The sequence below is a fragment of the Onychostruthus taczanowskii genome, unplaced genomic scaffold, assembly GCF_017590055.1.
Source record: "Onychostruthus taczanowskii isolate IOZ18803 unplaced genomic scaffold, ASM1759005v1 scaffold35, whole genome shotgun sequence".
Classification (NCBI taxonomy): domain Eukaryota; kingdom Metazoa; phylum Chordata; class Aves; order Passeriformes; family Passeridae; genus Onychostruthus; species Onychostruthus taczanowskii.
Window position 1 is genome coordinate 4,560,357 of NW_024500905.1, and position 12,882 is coordinate 4,573,238.

Sequence of the window (12,882 nt, forward strand, 5' to 3'; positions counted from 1 at the left end):
AAGGTAAGTTTTAAAAAGGGAAATGAAAATGCATACAAAGAGAAACAGAACTAAAATAATCACAGCTAAATTTATCTTTCTCATGTATACACTGCACAAAACCTCTGTGTACAAGAGGTTTACTGACACCCTGCAGAACTTGGGAGCAGTTGTGTCATTCTGTTAAATTTATGATTTTTATCCTACTAAGCCTCCTCAGCATCAGACATAGAAAATGACTTGCAGATTCCATCTACTCATCCCCAAATCTTGGTACATCCATTCCAGTGATAATCTGTTATGACTTTAACCATCAAAGTTATGTGCCCAACTCTAAAACTGATGGGCACTCAAAAGGGTATCCTGAAACAGACTTCTCCAGCAGAAGGAATGAACTCATTTGAGGATGATCTCTTCCAACTGACTTGAGATGAAGCTCAGAGAGCTATGTTAAGGTAGATCGTCACAGTTAGTTAAGATGACCCCACTCCCCCGACATGGTACTAGCTAGGGTAAAATATCCCTCCAAATGAAACGCTAACATTTCTCCACAGACACACAGGGATTGTGTGAAAGCTGGACACAGACATAACCTGTAAGGGATATTATGCAGATAATGAAAGTACCTCCATTGCTACGGCTAGTAAAGAAAAGATTAGTGCTAAATTAGGTGCTTCAGTTTTATTCACAACAATCAAACACTGTGAGTATTGATTCTGTGATCTCAATAGACACAGTGTTTGGATTGGAGTATACAGTCTAAGATTGTTCAGACATCAGGACCACGGCTGTTGAAAAGGTTGGGACCACTTTGTAAAGAACAATAAGCAGGCAAGACAACTATATACAAAACAATAAATAAATTAATTCACCCCTCCCCAGTGGAAAGCAAGGTCGGTAAGACTCCTGATCCAATCACATGGGGCTACAATTCTTTCAGAAATGCTTTCAGGCCTTTTAACCAAATACACTGTTGTGTGGCATTAGACCTGCTTGTGATGCCCTTTCTCACGTAAAACTCAGTGCAAATTGTGTCTAACTGAAACCAGCAGCATTAGAACTCATTGGTGTTTTGACTAAGGACTTAATTCTAAACAGATGGCTGCTCACATCTACAGTGGCAGTTGCATTGGTATGACACAAACTTGTCTACCATTACATCTTAAAGGCTGTGGTTGCCACTAAATTAAGTCAACAAAAGACAAGTTAATCTTCTTTGCTTCATACTCAGATCAACACTAAAGATTGCGATGGTGATCACTGAACATTCTAGTTTGATTAAAAGCAGCTTGCATTTTTCCCTTTACTGTTAGTACTACAAAAACTGAAATCAGTTTTGATAAGAAACTCAAATGTGATATAGCAAAAGCTGACAGATCTTTCATATGGTTTTTAATGGTTATAAATTTACAGCACTACATCAATGAAAGAAAAACATTAAATATTTTAATCTTTATGGAATCTTCTGTCATTAATAATTATCACGTAGCTAGTTTGTACAGTCTCTTTTTTTTTTCAAATAACAAATTTATTCCAGTTTCAAGTAATACCTTATGATATCATTCTCATCATCTTGTACAAACAAGATGTTAAGTTGCTTTTTCCTCTAACAAATCCAGAGGGAAGAAATAAAAATACCTTGCATCTCATTCAAATTCATAACCTCATAAACCATGCTAACCAAAACAGAAGATGCGCTATTTTGGACAACATGCGTGCGGCCACTAAAGATACTGTGCTTAATGAAACATTGCCTAAATCCGAAACAGGAAAATGCACTTTGTAGTAGTGAGAAAATAATGAGAACAAGAGTGAACATACTGACCATAAGGATCCTGTCCTGTTAAATTCATCAAGGTGCACAGGCAAAAAACACCTTCATAGTCCTCTGCCTGGTGCGTGGCTGCAGCCTATCCCGTAGATGAGCTGTTGAGGTCCAAAGAGCCCTCTGACACATAGTGTGTGGGGGTTCCAGTTTCACCCACTGAACACCATTGTCTCGTCCCCTCCTCTTTTCCAGAGACTGATGAGGCTGGCAGTGTGGTGCTTGCCCCAGTGGCTTCACACAGCTCTAGATTTCCTTTGAGCTCAGTTCTGGTCACAGCAGTGCCAAACACCTCCAGATTGTCAGAACTGAAATGATGCCAAGCTTTACAAGTGATGCTGGAACAAGTGATAATCAGTTATCACACATCAGCACATAGTTCCCTGGGATGTACCAGTGAGATGTCCCAGCCATCTAATACTCCAAGTCACATCAGGGCGTGGCCTTGAAATATTCACCAGATGGTTCAGTTTGCGTCTGACTAAATGCTCATCTTGCTGCCGAACAAATACAGCTGGCCATGCTCCCCAGCCATTGCATCCCCAACAACCTGCGTGAATAGTTGTTAATGCCAAGAACAAAATAGCACTGATGAGTAACGACAAGATAATCTGAGCTGCTGTTTTTGCAGTAACTGTCTCCCACCATCTCTTTGTGCCGGCTCATGCACATTTTCAAGCGTCCAAGCTGATGGTGGCCAGAGAGAAGGAAATAATTCCTCTTAGTTAAAAGAGAACCTGAAGAGGTCATTTAACTCATCCAATAAGCTATGGAGCATCCATGTTCTTCAGTATTGCAGTTTATTTTGCCACTTTTTACATATTCTGCAAGAGATCTTTTAATACTCTTAAATCAAATGATCTGATTGTGGAATGACTGTTGAACTTGCCAACATGATTTTGTTAAGAACACGCTTCTCCTCTCTGTTTCTGAAACTACTTAGCCTTCCTAAGAAGAATTTGAGAACTGCTCTAACAAAACCTGGGTGGAGAAGCTGACATCAGTAAAATTTGGGAACTTAATTTCTTAATCTGTATTTAAATCTTTGATAAGTTAGATCAATGCATGTTTTTATTAAGTACCTTGCTGCTCTGTCAACCTAAGGTTTCGGCAAGCTACACTTCTTTTGTTCTTCCCTGGTAGTAAAGGTCAGTGAAAGTTACTTTCAAAATGCCTTTTGGTATCCTTTTCTCTCTTACTTGGGCAGAGGATTCCTTATACTCTTAATAGTTGTACTGATGATTTTCATACAATGGGACGGATGACAGGCTAGGGGAAATCAGGGCTGATACAGAGCATTTGGAAAGCCCATTGCAGAACATCTGGAAATGTAGCCAAGAGGAATTTGTGAGAGGAAAACATCTGATCACCTCCAACCTTATAATTTTGTTCATCTGTTCTCTAGCACCTGTGCTGAATCATGTAGCCTTGCAAGTTAGTACGTTATAGTGGCCACATTAAAGGAAAGATGCCAGTGAACACAAGAGGTGAGAAAGGAAAGGATGGAACTTTCATGGGGATATAGAGGTGGCAGCATTGTGCAGTGCTGAAGACATGGGGATACACTCATTCTGGTGGAAAATGCGATGTGCAGAGAGAAGAAGTGACCTTCAGAGTCACTGGCTGACACTGTGAGTCCAGGCAGGCAGAAGAAATTCCAGGAACTGTTGGAGACTCCTTGACTTGCTTTGTATTTGACTGCTGGGGCAGCAGGAATCCAACAAAAGCTCATGTGTAGCTGTCCCTCAGGACAGCCTCTAGGTGCATGGGCAGCTATTATATCTTAATTTCTGATACTAATTGTAATGTTTCCAAAGTATTGACACAAACAGTGACATAAATCACATATATTATCTTTACATGTCATTTGATATGTAGAAGCAGGAAGACAGAAGAACAGGTTTTGGAGATTCGTCTCTTTTTTTGAGAGAAGTGTGAAGCTGGCACAGCAGATGATGGACACAGCTGAAGGCACTGTGTGTCCTTGGGCACTCTTTTTCTTCAGTGCACACATATGTTTCTGCAGCATGGTGCTTCCCTGACTGTCCCTCTTGCACCCTGTGCTCTCTGACTTTCTACATTCCATGGTCTGAGTGACAGATACACAAAAAAGACTCCACTGGAGTCCTTGCATATTGTCCATGAATTTGTCCTTTCTCTTTAACACAGAAAAAAAATGGAAAATTTTTGCCTGTTATTTCACTGCAAACATTCTAACTTGAATATCACATCTCACCTCCACAGTGACATGTAGTGACAGTACAGGAGATGCCCCAAGAAAACTCTAGCCCTCCCAGCAGGCAGTAGGAAATTCACCATTACCATTCCCTGGTGACTAGGGGGCACGCTGAGGCAGTTTTCTTAGCTTATTTTTGCTATTACTAAGGTGGGATTTAAAGTGTTCAGCAACAGCTTATGAGACCTACAGTTTCATCCTGTTATGGAACAGCACCCTGAAGACCTATTTTACTCTAAATTTTAAAAAAGCAAAAATCTATTTATCATTTATTAAATTAATTCCATTAATTATTCCAATATAATTCTTATATTCTTAAATTCTGAAATCTTCTAACCAAGCACATAGCACAATAAGGATTTTAGACACTAACAAAATACTGATAATAAGAATAAAATTGTTCCACCTGTGGTTTTTTTGTGGTTTACTTTGTTCTCTAACAAATTGTGAGGAAAAATAAATATTTTTCCTACAACCGTTTTTGCTTTCAAGTACTTTGTTGGAAAAAAAAATCTATTTTCAGTACCAGTAGAATTCATCATATTATGACAGGAAAGTAAAATTGTTTCATTTATAAGATCTTGTAACAGCATGAAGCTAACCCCCTGGTCTCAGAGACAGAAATTCTGCCAGCTGTAGACCTATAAAGAGCCAGCAGAGAAAAAGAAGTTTCTCAGATGGAGCTGTTAGTCATGATATGAAGAATGTATGTCCCCTACAGATGTTATAGTTATTTGCATGATAAATCCTGATCATCACCGTAGGAATTTTGCAGCCTTCTTTTAAGTTAATGCTCAAGTTCCAATTAATCTTTTTTTGACAATATTTGTCTAATATTTCAGTGTTGAACAACATTTCCAGGGTTACATTTGCAGTGAGCCTACTGGGTACTTTAAATGCTGTATTTCTGACTTTGTACTTGCTTCAGAAAAACTTCTTTTAATTCTTCAATGCTTCACAAATATTTCTAGGAAAGACAAGTATAATAAGCATTGATAAATGCTTATTAAGGGCATATCTAGACTTACAAGTTAGCTGGAATTAACACTGGGGTTAATTTAGAGCAAGCAATAGTTGTGGAACAACTCCCTGGGAAAAAAAAATGTATTCTATAATAAAATTACCTCATTCTCATGTTCAACACTTGAACTGTTTTGCGTAACATAAGATAAATGAATACAAAGCATGTTCCAGTTTGTGGGATCATTACTTTACTTAGGAATGACAGTCTAGGGAATTCAAAATGAAATGAGGGATGTGAAAATACCTTAAGGTGTCTCCAAGAAACTTGAGGTTGCATAAATACAGACTCAGATGCCAGCAGCCCTTTTTAAACCAGCACTACACTGACACTTTTCAAAGGCCTGTATAATGCAGAACATGATGCTACTCAGGGCACTGAACTCCACACACAAAAGAAGGGCTTTTTTTACAAGGATGCCATCGCACATGCACCTTGAGTGAACAGGGTGCATTCACTCAGCAGGAGGTCTGGGATTATTGTCTGGTTTGGGAAAGTTATAGCAAATTCTTTGGTAGGGAAACAAAACCAGATGTTGCCAGTATCTTCACTTCTCCTCTGCTCTTACATATTGGGAACAAAAGAGAAACTTAGAGTCCTTGTGCCATCTGACTGTCACAAATAGCTTCTTGATGGAAGAAATGAGTGCTCTCCCTGTAAAGAGAAGGCAGCTGTACCTCTCACAATGATAAGGGGGTTTTGAGCCTTGGTGTTGCTTGGTTTTTACATCTACCCTTGGCTGTTAGCTGAAACCTGTGCCAAGAGACACAGCACTGATGAGACCGAGGCGTTAAACCTTAGCAAGTCTCTGTTCCAAGTACAGTGTTTGGGGCAAAGATGCAAATGGGACCAGGAGCCCAGGAGAAAGGCCTGTACTGGGCAGGCCCACACCACAGTGCAATAGTGCCAAACTTTTACCACTGGAAAAGCCATTACCCTAGGAAAAAAAAAAAAAAAAAGCCATTTACCCTAGGAAAAGCCATGCCCCCGCCTTCGCTGCCAAGGGAGCGGCAGGCAGAACAGTGTACCTAACAGGAGAACTGCTTCAAAAGAGAGTCAGAAAACTACTTGTAGCTTAAGCCACCAAGCAAATTGAAGCTCTGCAGAGAGCATTTTCCCTTCAGCAGAAAAGCAGACGTGACATTCTGCTCCACACCCTAGTTTTGGTGACTGCACTAAAATAAGGGGGGTAATGGCAGAAAATGTGTGAAGCTGTCCCTCATGCAATCCCTCTGTTTTGTCAAGATCCAAAAATCAATCTTAGCATAGAGTTTATTCAAGAAATATTTAAAGCAAGTAACCTCAAACTCACAGACTAAAATCATAATAGGAGCAAGATGACGCAAGTACACAAGATGTAGGCATTGGCTATTTAAATGCTTCCTGCTGTAGATTTCCCTCCCGTTTAGTTCCAAAGATAAAATCTAATATGGAAAGAAAAAGCTACGCAAGGCCTCACATTTCAGGCTCACTGGGATAAAGGAACTGGGATAAAAGGAACTTGCTATTCCATAAACAACCTGATTAATATACATTGTAAAATTCATAACATTATAAGCAATTGTAATCACTGCATTAAGCAAACTATATAGAAGATACCATTGGCCTAAAACCAAAATTGCAATAATAGTATCAGGTTTCCTGTTAAAAACGGACTTTTTCATCTTAACAAAAAATGTATTTTGAATCACCTTTTCAGGCGATGGACATTTCACCTAGCTTCAGGACGATAGCCTATTCTTAATTTATACAGTTTAACTTTAAGTAACACCTAGGAATAGTGAACTGAATAAGTAACAGTCTGGTATTAGGATATCTGGTTTTGCCTCCAACTGCTCCCCTGTTTGCTGTCCTGTTTTTTTGTCTTGTTAGATACACATTAACCCGTTAGACTGACCTTCACTTCCCTCCCAGTCCCTACAACACATTACAATTCTTTAAAAAGACATCTTGGGAAAGACTGCCTTTTGGTAATCCTCCTCAGTTGAGCTCTACAGACTGGTCTGGCATGCATTGTGTACCTGCATCTGTCATGAAAATTTGATGACAAATCATCTGTTTCCTGACAAAGAGTCTGCACTGACTTCAAATTCCCATTAAATGCTTTTGTCCACCAGGAAGAAAAACATTCTGCTCTATTGCAGTGATCATTTTCAAACTTCTATCCTCCATTTGCTTTAGTCTGTATTATCATTTATTTGTAGTATAATTTTTCTGGATCAATTAAAGCCTGTTGCAAGATACATCTTTTCTATCATCTTCTGGGAAAATGTAAAGAGACCGGAACTAATGAAAGGAATGAAAGCAAATGTTTCACAGTAACAATGCTGTTTTCAGAGGGTGAGAAATGAAGATCCTTTTTAAGGCTGACCTACCCCAGTTTGTTTAAAACTAAGCTGAACTTGAACTGATAAACTACTCTTTTGAGATTAACCTGAATAGTGTACATTCAGTAAAACACTGTAAATGTAAACATACCTGAATTGGAGTCAAACTTTGTTTCTGACCTGAAAAAGAAAATAAAAAGATCATAAGTTGCAAGAACTGCTTTATGCCATAAAAGCCATTTGTTACACTGATCCCTCTAGCAAATACCATCTTTAACCAGACTGTCTAACTCTGTACATTAACATTTAATGCATTTAAAGGCATTTAAATCCAAATAATGACTAATCTTCAATATTTTACTGTTTTCTATGCTGTAATTACAAAGAAGATATTTTAAAAGACAAATCACTAAATTAAGAAAATAAAATATAAATTTGAACTAGGATTAAATTATATACTGTGAATCGTAGCATACAGTTGTTTGTATAAATTAAATAGTTTTAATTCATTTTCATTTTGAAAAGTCATTAGGAGGATTTAATTCGTTCATGAATGTTTCCAATCTATTTTTGAAGCAGATACCGTTTCATTAATGTCATATGTATTGTAGCCAATGATCTGTACTTAATTGTGCAACATCCTAGGAGGTTTTTGTTTGTGTGTGTCTTCAATTTACTCATCCTGCACATAGGAGTAAGTGGTTTGATTTTCTTAAAAGTGGAAAGTGGGGGGTGGGAGAGAGGAAGGGAGCCAGACCTAAATTTTAACTTGTTTTAAAATCTTTGCAAAAAGACAATGATGTGTGCATTATGCACCATTAGCTTTGGTCGTGCACTGCAGATTTTTCTCTCCCTAACAAGTTGTGATTTCTTCTAAGGGCTTAGCACTTAGCAAATGAACCCTATAACCTGTATATTTAATAAAAGGAAGAAAAAATTAGCCCTTGTGGGAACATCATGTTTCAGATATCGGTTAATAATACTTGTAAATGTAGAAGCCTTTGAAGGTCTCAATTCAACTGTGGGAAAACTTAAGTTGGGTAATTACTCAAGATGCTGCTGATGTGCTGTCAAGCAGAATTAACCCTATGACTAGGGCTATCTACACAATCTGCTACAAGACAGCATTGTCTATATTGAGCTCTCAAACCAATTAACAGGCATGTTCCAATCAGATTTATATCGCCCACTAACAATCAGTTGCACACATGGTCATGGCCGTCACAGCAGGACACAAGGTCTGACCAGCACGAGACCTGTTAAGGCATGTTACGTTGGCTGCAAAATGCATTTCCCCAGAAATTCGAAGGAGGAAGTACAATGTTGGATCCTTCTATATTGCATCAAGGAAGGGATGTATTTTTGGGAAGTTACAGTCCTCCTTTTTTCAGAAACAAATGTCGAAGCTCAAAAACTAATTGCAGATTTATTTTCAAATTTATTTTACAAGCTAGTACATGCTGTTACATGTAGATGTCTTTTACATGCACTCTACATTTTTATATAACCTGCACTGTAATTGTATACCAAATATCTATGCTACAGCAAATAAATATAAAATCAATTTAATTTGAAAAATTAACAGGTTCACACTATTAAAGTCATCAGAAAGGAAACGACTCTCTTCTCCCATCCTGCTCATTCTGCACCTTCCTCCAGTGCTTGCAATATTTTGTCCTAAATATAACTCTCAGGAGATGAAAGGTGAGAGGGAAAAGACATATCTTCATAATTAATATTTTTAGTACTACCAAAAGCACTGAACAAAGAAAGCATGTTGCTGACATGCCTTCACAAATATCAGCAGCAGTTACTGCCCAGGGCACCAGCCCATGCTCAGTTTGGCAGTATAATTCAATTGGTATTTACACCACCAAGATAAAGTCCCCACCCTGTGAAATGTGGTAACCTGGGGGAAATTCCACTGAGTTAGAATTAAAGCCACTTATTCAGTGTTTTATTTACAATATTCTCCTCATACTGCTGTATACCTGCCTACACTGCTCTCTCTTGCTCATCACAGTATCAGCAGCACCTCACTACTACTTAGTCAGATATAATATGGTAATCTTACCCTCAGCATCTGTTTATCTGCAAGATCAACTTCGCGTTGCCTAAATTATAGATACTCCCTATTGGTTGGTCAAACAGAGCTCTTGCTTCTCAGCCTAAATGTCTTGTTATGGACACATGCACTGCAATTTGTGGCTTCAACAAACTGGCCCAAGGGCCAAGGTGGCAGAGCACGCATGGGGAGGAGGGTCACGAGGGTCACTGGGCACTGTAATGAGTACCAAAGCTCCAAACAGTCATAAATTACTGGACAACACATCAGAAAACTGATATGGGGGTGATAAATGAATCGAACTTTGTCTGGCAACAGCAGAATAGTTATGAAAGAAAACACAACATGGGAGGTAGTACTAGGAACCATCAAGAGCAGGAGGGTCACCTATGTTATGGTCACCATTTCCCCTTGGGAAAACAATGTAAAATTTAGGAGACAGTATTACAGAAACTGTTAGAGATCTTAATAAGGCACAGAAAAAGTCAAGGAAAATAATGAAGCATCTTTGGCATTGTAAATAAGCAGCAAGTGGCAGATGTGAGAGAAGCACTCTGCAAGAACACAAAGTCACCTTGACTACTTGAAGGAATGACAAAGCTTACAGCCATTTTAATGAAAGCAGCATTTAGCAGCATTTCCCACTTCTTCCAGGATTTATATCTGCTTCTCAACAGCACATTAGACAAAATGTCAGAAACTAACTGCGCATAGGTGTTTAAAATGTTCAACTAAAATATGGTCATTAAATAGGATAAAATTAAACACTGAACATACATTCCAAAGGGATGTTCTGCTACACTCAAAAATATTCACTCTGACTCCTTTGTACTTTTAAAACTACATTAACTAGAAGGAAAAAACTCAGTACATTGTTTGTTATCATAGTGCATACTCTGATATCCAACCTAAGCATCCTGCCAGGCAGGATGCACATTACATATCCAGGTCCTGACTGTACACATTGTCTCTTATCATTTATCACAACCAGAGGAGAGCACCCCAACACTACACCCCACCCTCCTACCCCCAAATGAACAGATAATAGCTTTCTGCATATTTTCTCTACTTCTGTCTCCTATAAAGGAGTATTGTGAAAGCCAGGTAATCATTCATAAATATCTTTGGAAAGGAGTCTATGTGTATAAAGAGCAATGAGAAGGTATTTATGAAGTGCTTTTCATTTCTAACTTCGATATGGCTCAAATACACACAATACATGGCAATACAAATGTCAAGTAGGCTCAGCTAGCAACACACAATATGCAAGGAAATAATGACCTACTGGAAAGATTTCGCTAAGTGCAAGCTGCTGCAATACTTTTAAAAATCCCAGGAATAATTAAGTCAAACACAAACAATAGAATATATGATGGTCATTTTATTTGTACTGTAAAGAGGTGCAGGGTTTCAACCTGTTTCTTCTAAAAGACATCATATACCAGATCTTCAGACTGCCAAGTACTAAGAAAGAGAGAGAAATGGAGTAATGATAATCATCATGTGTTTCTATAGTCTGAATTTTAAACTATTTCCTTCCAAAGTATGACTAAACTGCAGTTGTTCAGTGCCACATATTACCGTGTCAACAGATACACTACAGCTGAAGTTAACACAAATCTGCTACTTGCCAGGGAAGGAGGCCTTAGTCAAAGAGAGAGGGAAGAGGACGTACTGCAGAATCTCTGCTGTTGTGTTACAACTGCCTTTCCTTTTAGCTTTCATGATGAAGTATTTAACAGGTCTGTATAGGTTTTGTTGAGGAACATAGGGAACAGCCTTTGGAAGGCCCACAACTCTCTCAGAAAGTACACTGCAGTTCTGGTCCTTGCATTTCAACATGGAAGAAGTAATTTTTTTTCTCTTGGCTTTATTAGGCCTTCGCATTAGCAGTTTATACCACGCTGTTGCTTTGCAAGTCTGTGCTTCATGTGTGCTAAACAGAACATTGGTAGGGGCAGACATTCAATATACTACTTCTCTCTGAAAAGGACTTTGATAAAGATCTGTTACAGTCATAAAGATGATGCATCATTGTAGGATCATATTTACAGGAAAATGGACATGTACTAAATGAACTAACCTATAATTAAAAATTATTCTAGTCCAGAGACTTACCGTGTTGATTGTAATAATGTTAGTATTAATGATTGTACCATGTATACTTAAAGGAATTATGAACATGATCGAGAATACTAGAAATCATGAGAGAGTGCTTTGTCTTCTCTCCTTACACCTTCGGTACTTGATTTTCAAAGAATTTTATTCCATATTGGCATGGGCAGTTTGCTGAAGAGATGATGGTCTAGCAGGCTCCTGATGCAATCCAAGCCAAGCCATGTCCTGGTCCAGGTGACTGAGCACAATCCAAGCCAAGCCATGTCCTGGTCCAGGTGACTGAGCAGAATACAATCAGTCATCTCTCTCCCGTGTTTGCCTCCCAGTGGTACAGAATATACTTAGCTGCAGCATCAGTGTTCCTGCTACAGCAGTGCTAGCAAGCTAAAGAAGGCCAGGACAGTAATGCTCAGTTGTGAACAAATCCCTGGACACTGCACTGGCCCTTATCATGCTGATGAGAACTCTAGACAGGACCTAGGCAAACTGCAGGGGAGGCTTTGGCCAGGGACCATTCCCCAGAAGCAGAATGAACCAGGTCACTCTGTTTCAGTGTAGAGGAATTGATGTTAAAAACACAAGCTATGTCTTGTCACTTGCCTTTAGGGCCAGAGAAGAGACGTTTGTCCATTTTATTTTTAAGTATAGGCATACCCCTTCTGAAAATGTAAACCATTACCTGGAAAGCAATCACTGATCGTACTTGTGAGGTGAAGCTCCAAATAGCTTCTGGAAGCTCCTGAAAGTCAAGCTTCCAGAAGGAAAAATGCTGCAGTATTCCAATGTAAAAAAAATACCTGATGTAACTACTTAGGAATTTATAAGACCTGTACCATCAGGGAATTTGAGAAGTCCCCAAGCTTTAAGAACTAAGCAGAAAGAGCAAAGCTGGGCCTGCTGCTACGTTGTGGCCAGGGGACAGATCCTGTGGTGTCTCAGGCAGCAGAACTACTCACAGATACTTCCCAGGGCTGGACATGCCTAATGCCTGTCTGTCTTGTACCATCATGTGGATTCTCAGTTATAATACAATAATATATATTATTTACAATAATATTATCTTCTATAAGCTAGTAATATAGTTGAACTCTTGTTCAGGCCTCTCCTCAAAGAGAGCTTGAATATGCTGTCTCTCCTGATTTTCTTATTGCTTTAAGGACTTAATATCTTTGAGGTTTAATAACTACTTCCCTGAAAAATTTGGCTGAAATTGGCAAATAGATTAAATGAAACAGTTTTATTATTACAAAAGGATTGACATGGACTCAGCATTACACTGTACTTGGTTCCTTATTAAGCCTGGTTAAAGAA

The 12,882-nt window shown here is 38.7% G+C and overlaps 1 protein-coding gene across 4 annotated transcripts in view; it reads right to left on the reverse strand.

The window, feature by feature from the left end:
- Positions 1–12,882, reverse strand: part of MSRB3 (methionine sulfoxide reductase B3) — an 83,068-nt gene that overhangs the window by 26,963 nt on the left and 43,223 nt on the right. For all 4 annotated transcript variants that reach the window (XM_041411288.1, XM_041411286.1, XM_041411287.1 and 1 more), the window contains one exon: positions 7,540–7,568. In XM_041411288.1, the coding sequence (XP_041267222.1) occupies positions 7,540–7,568 (29 nt within the window). The remainder of the gene's footprint in view (positions 1–7,539; positions 7,569–12,882) is intronic.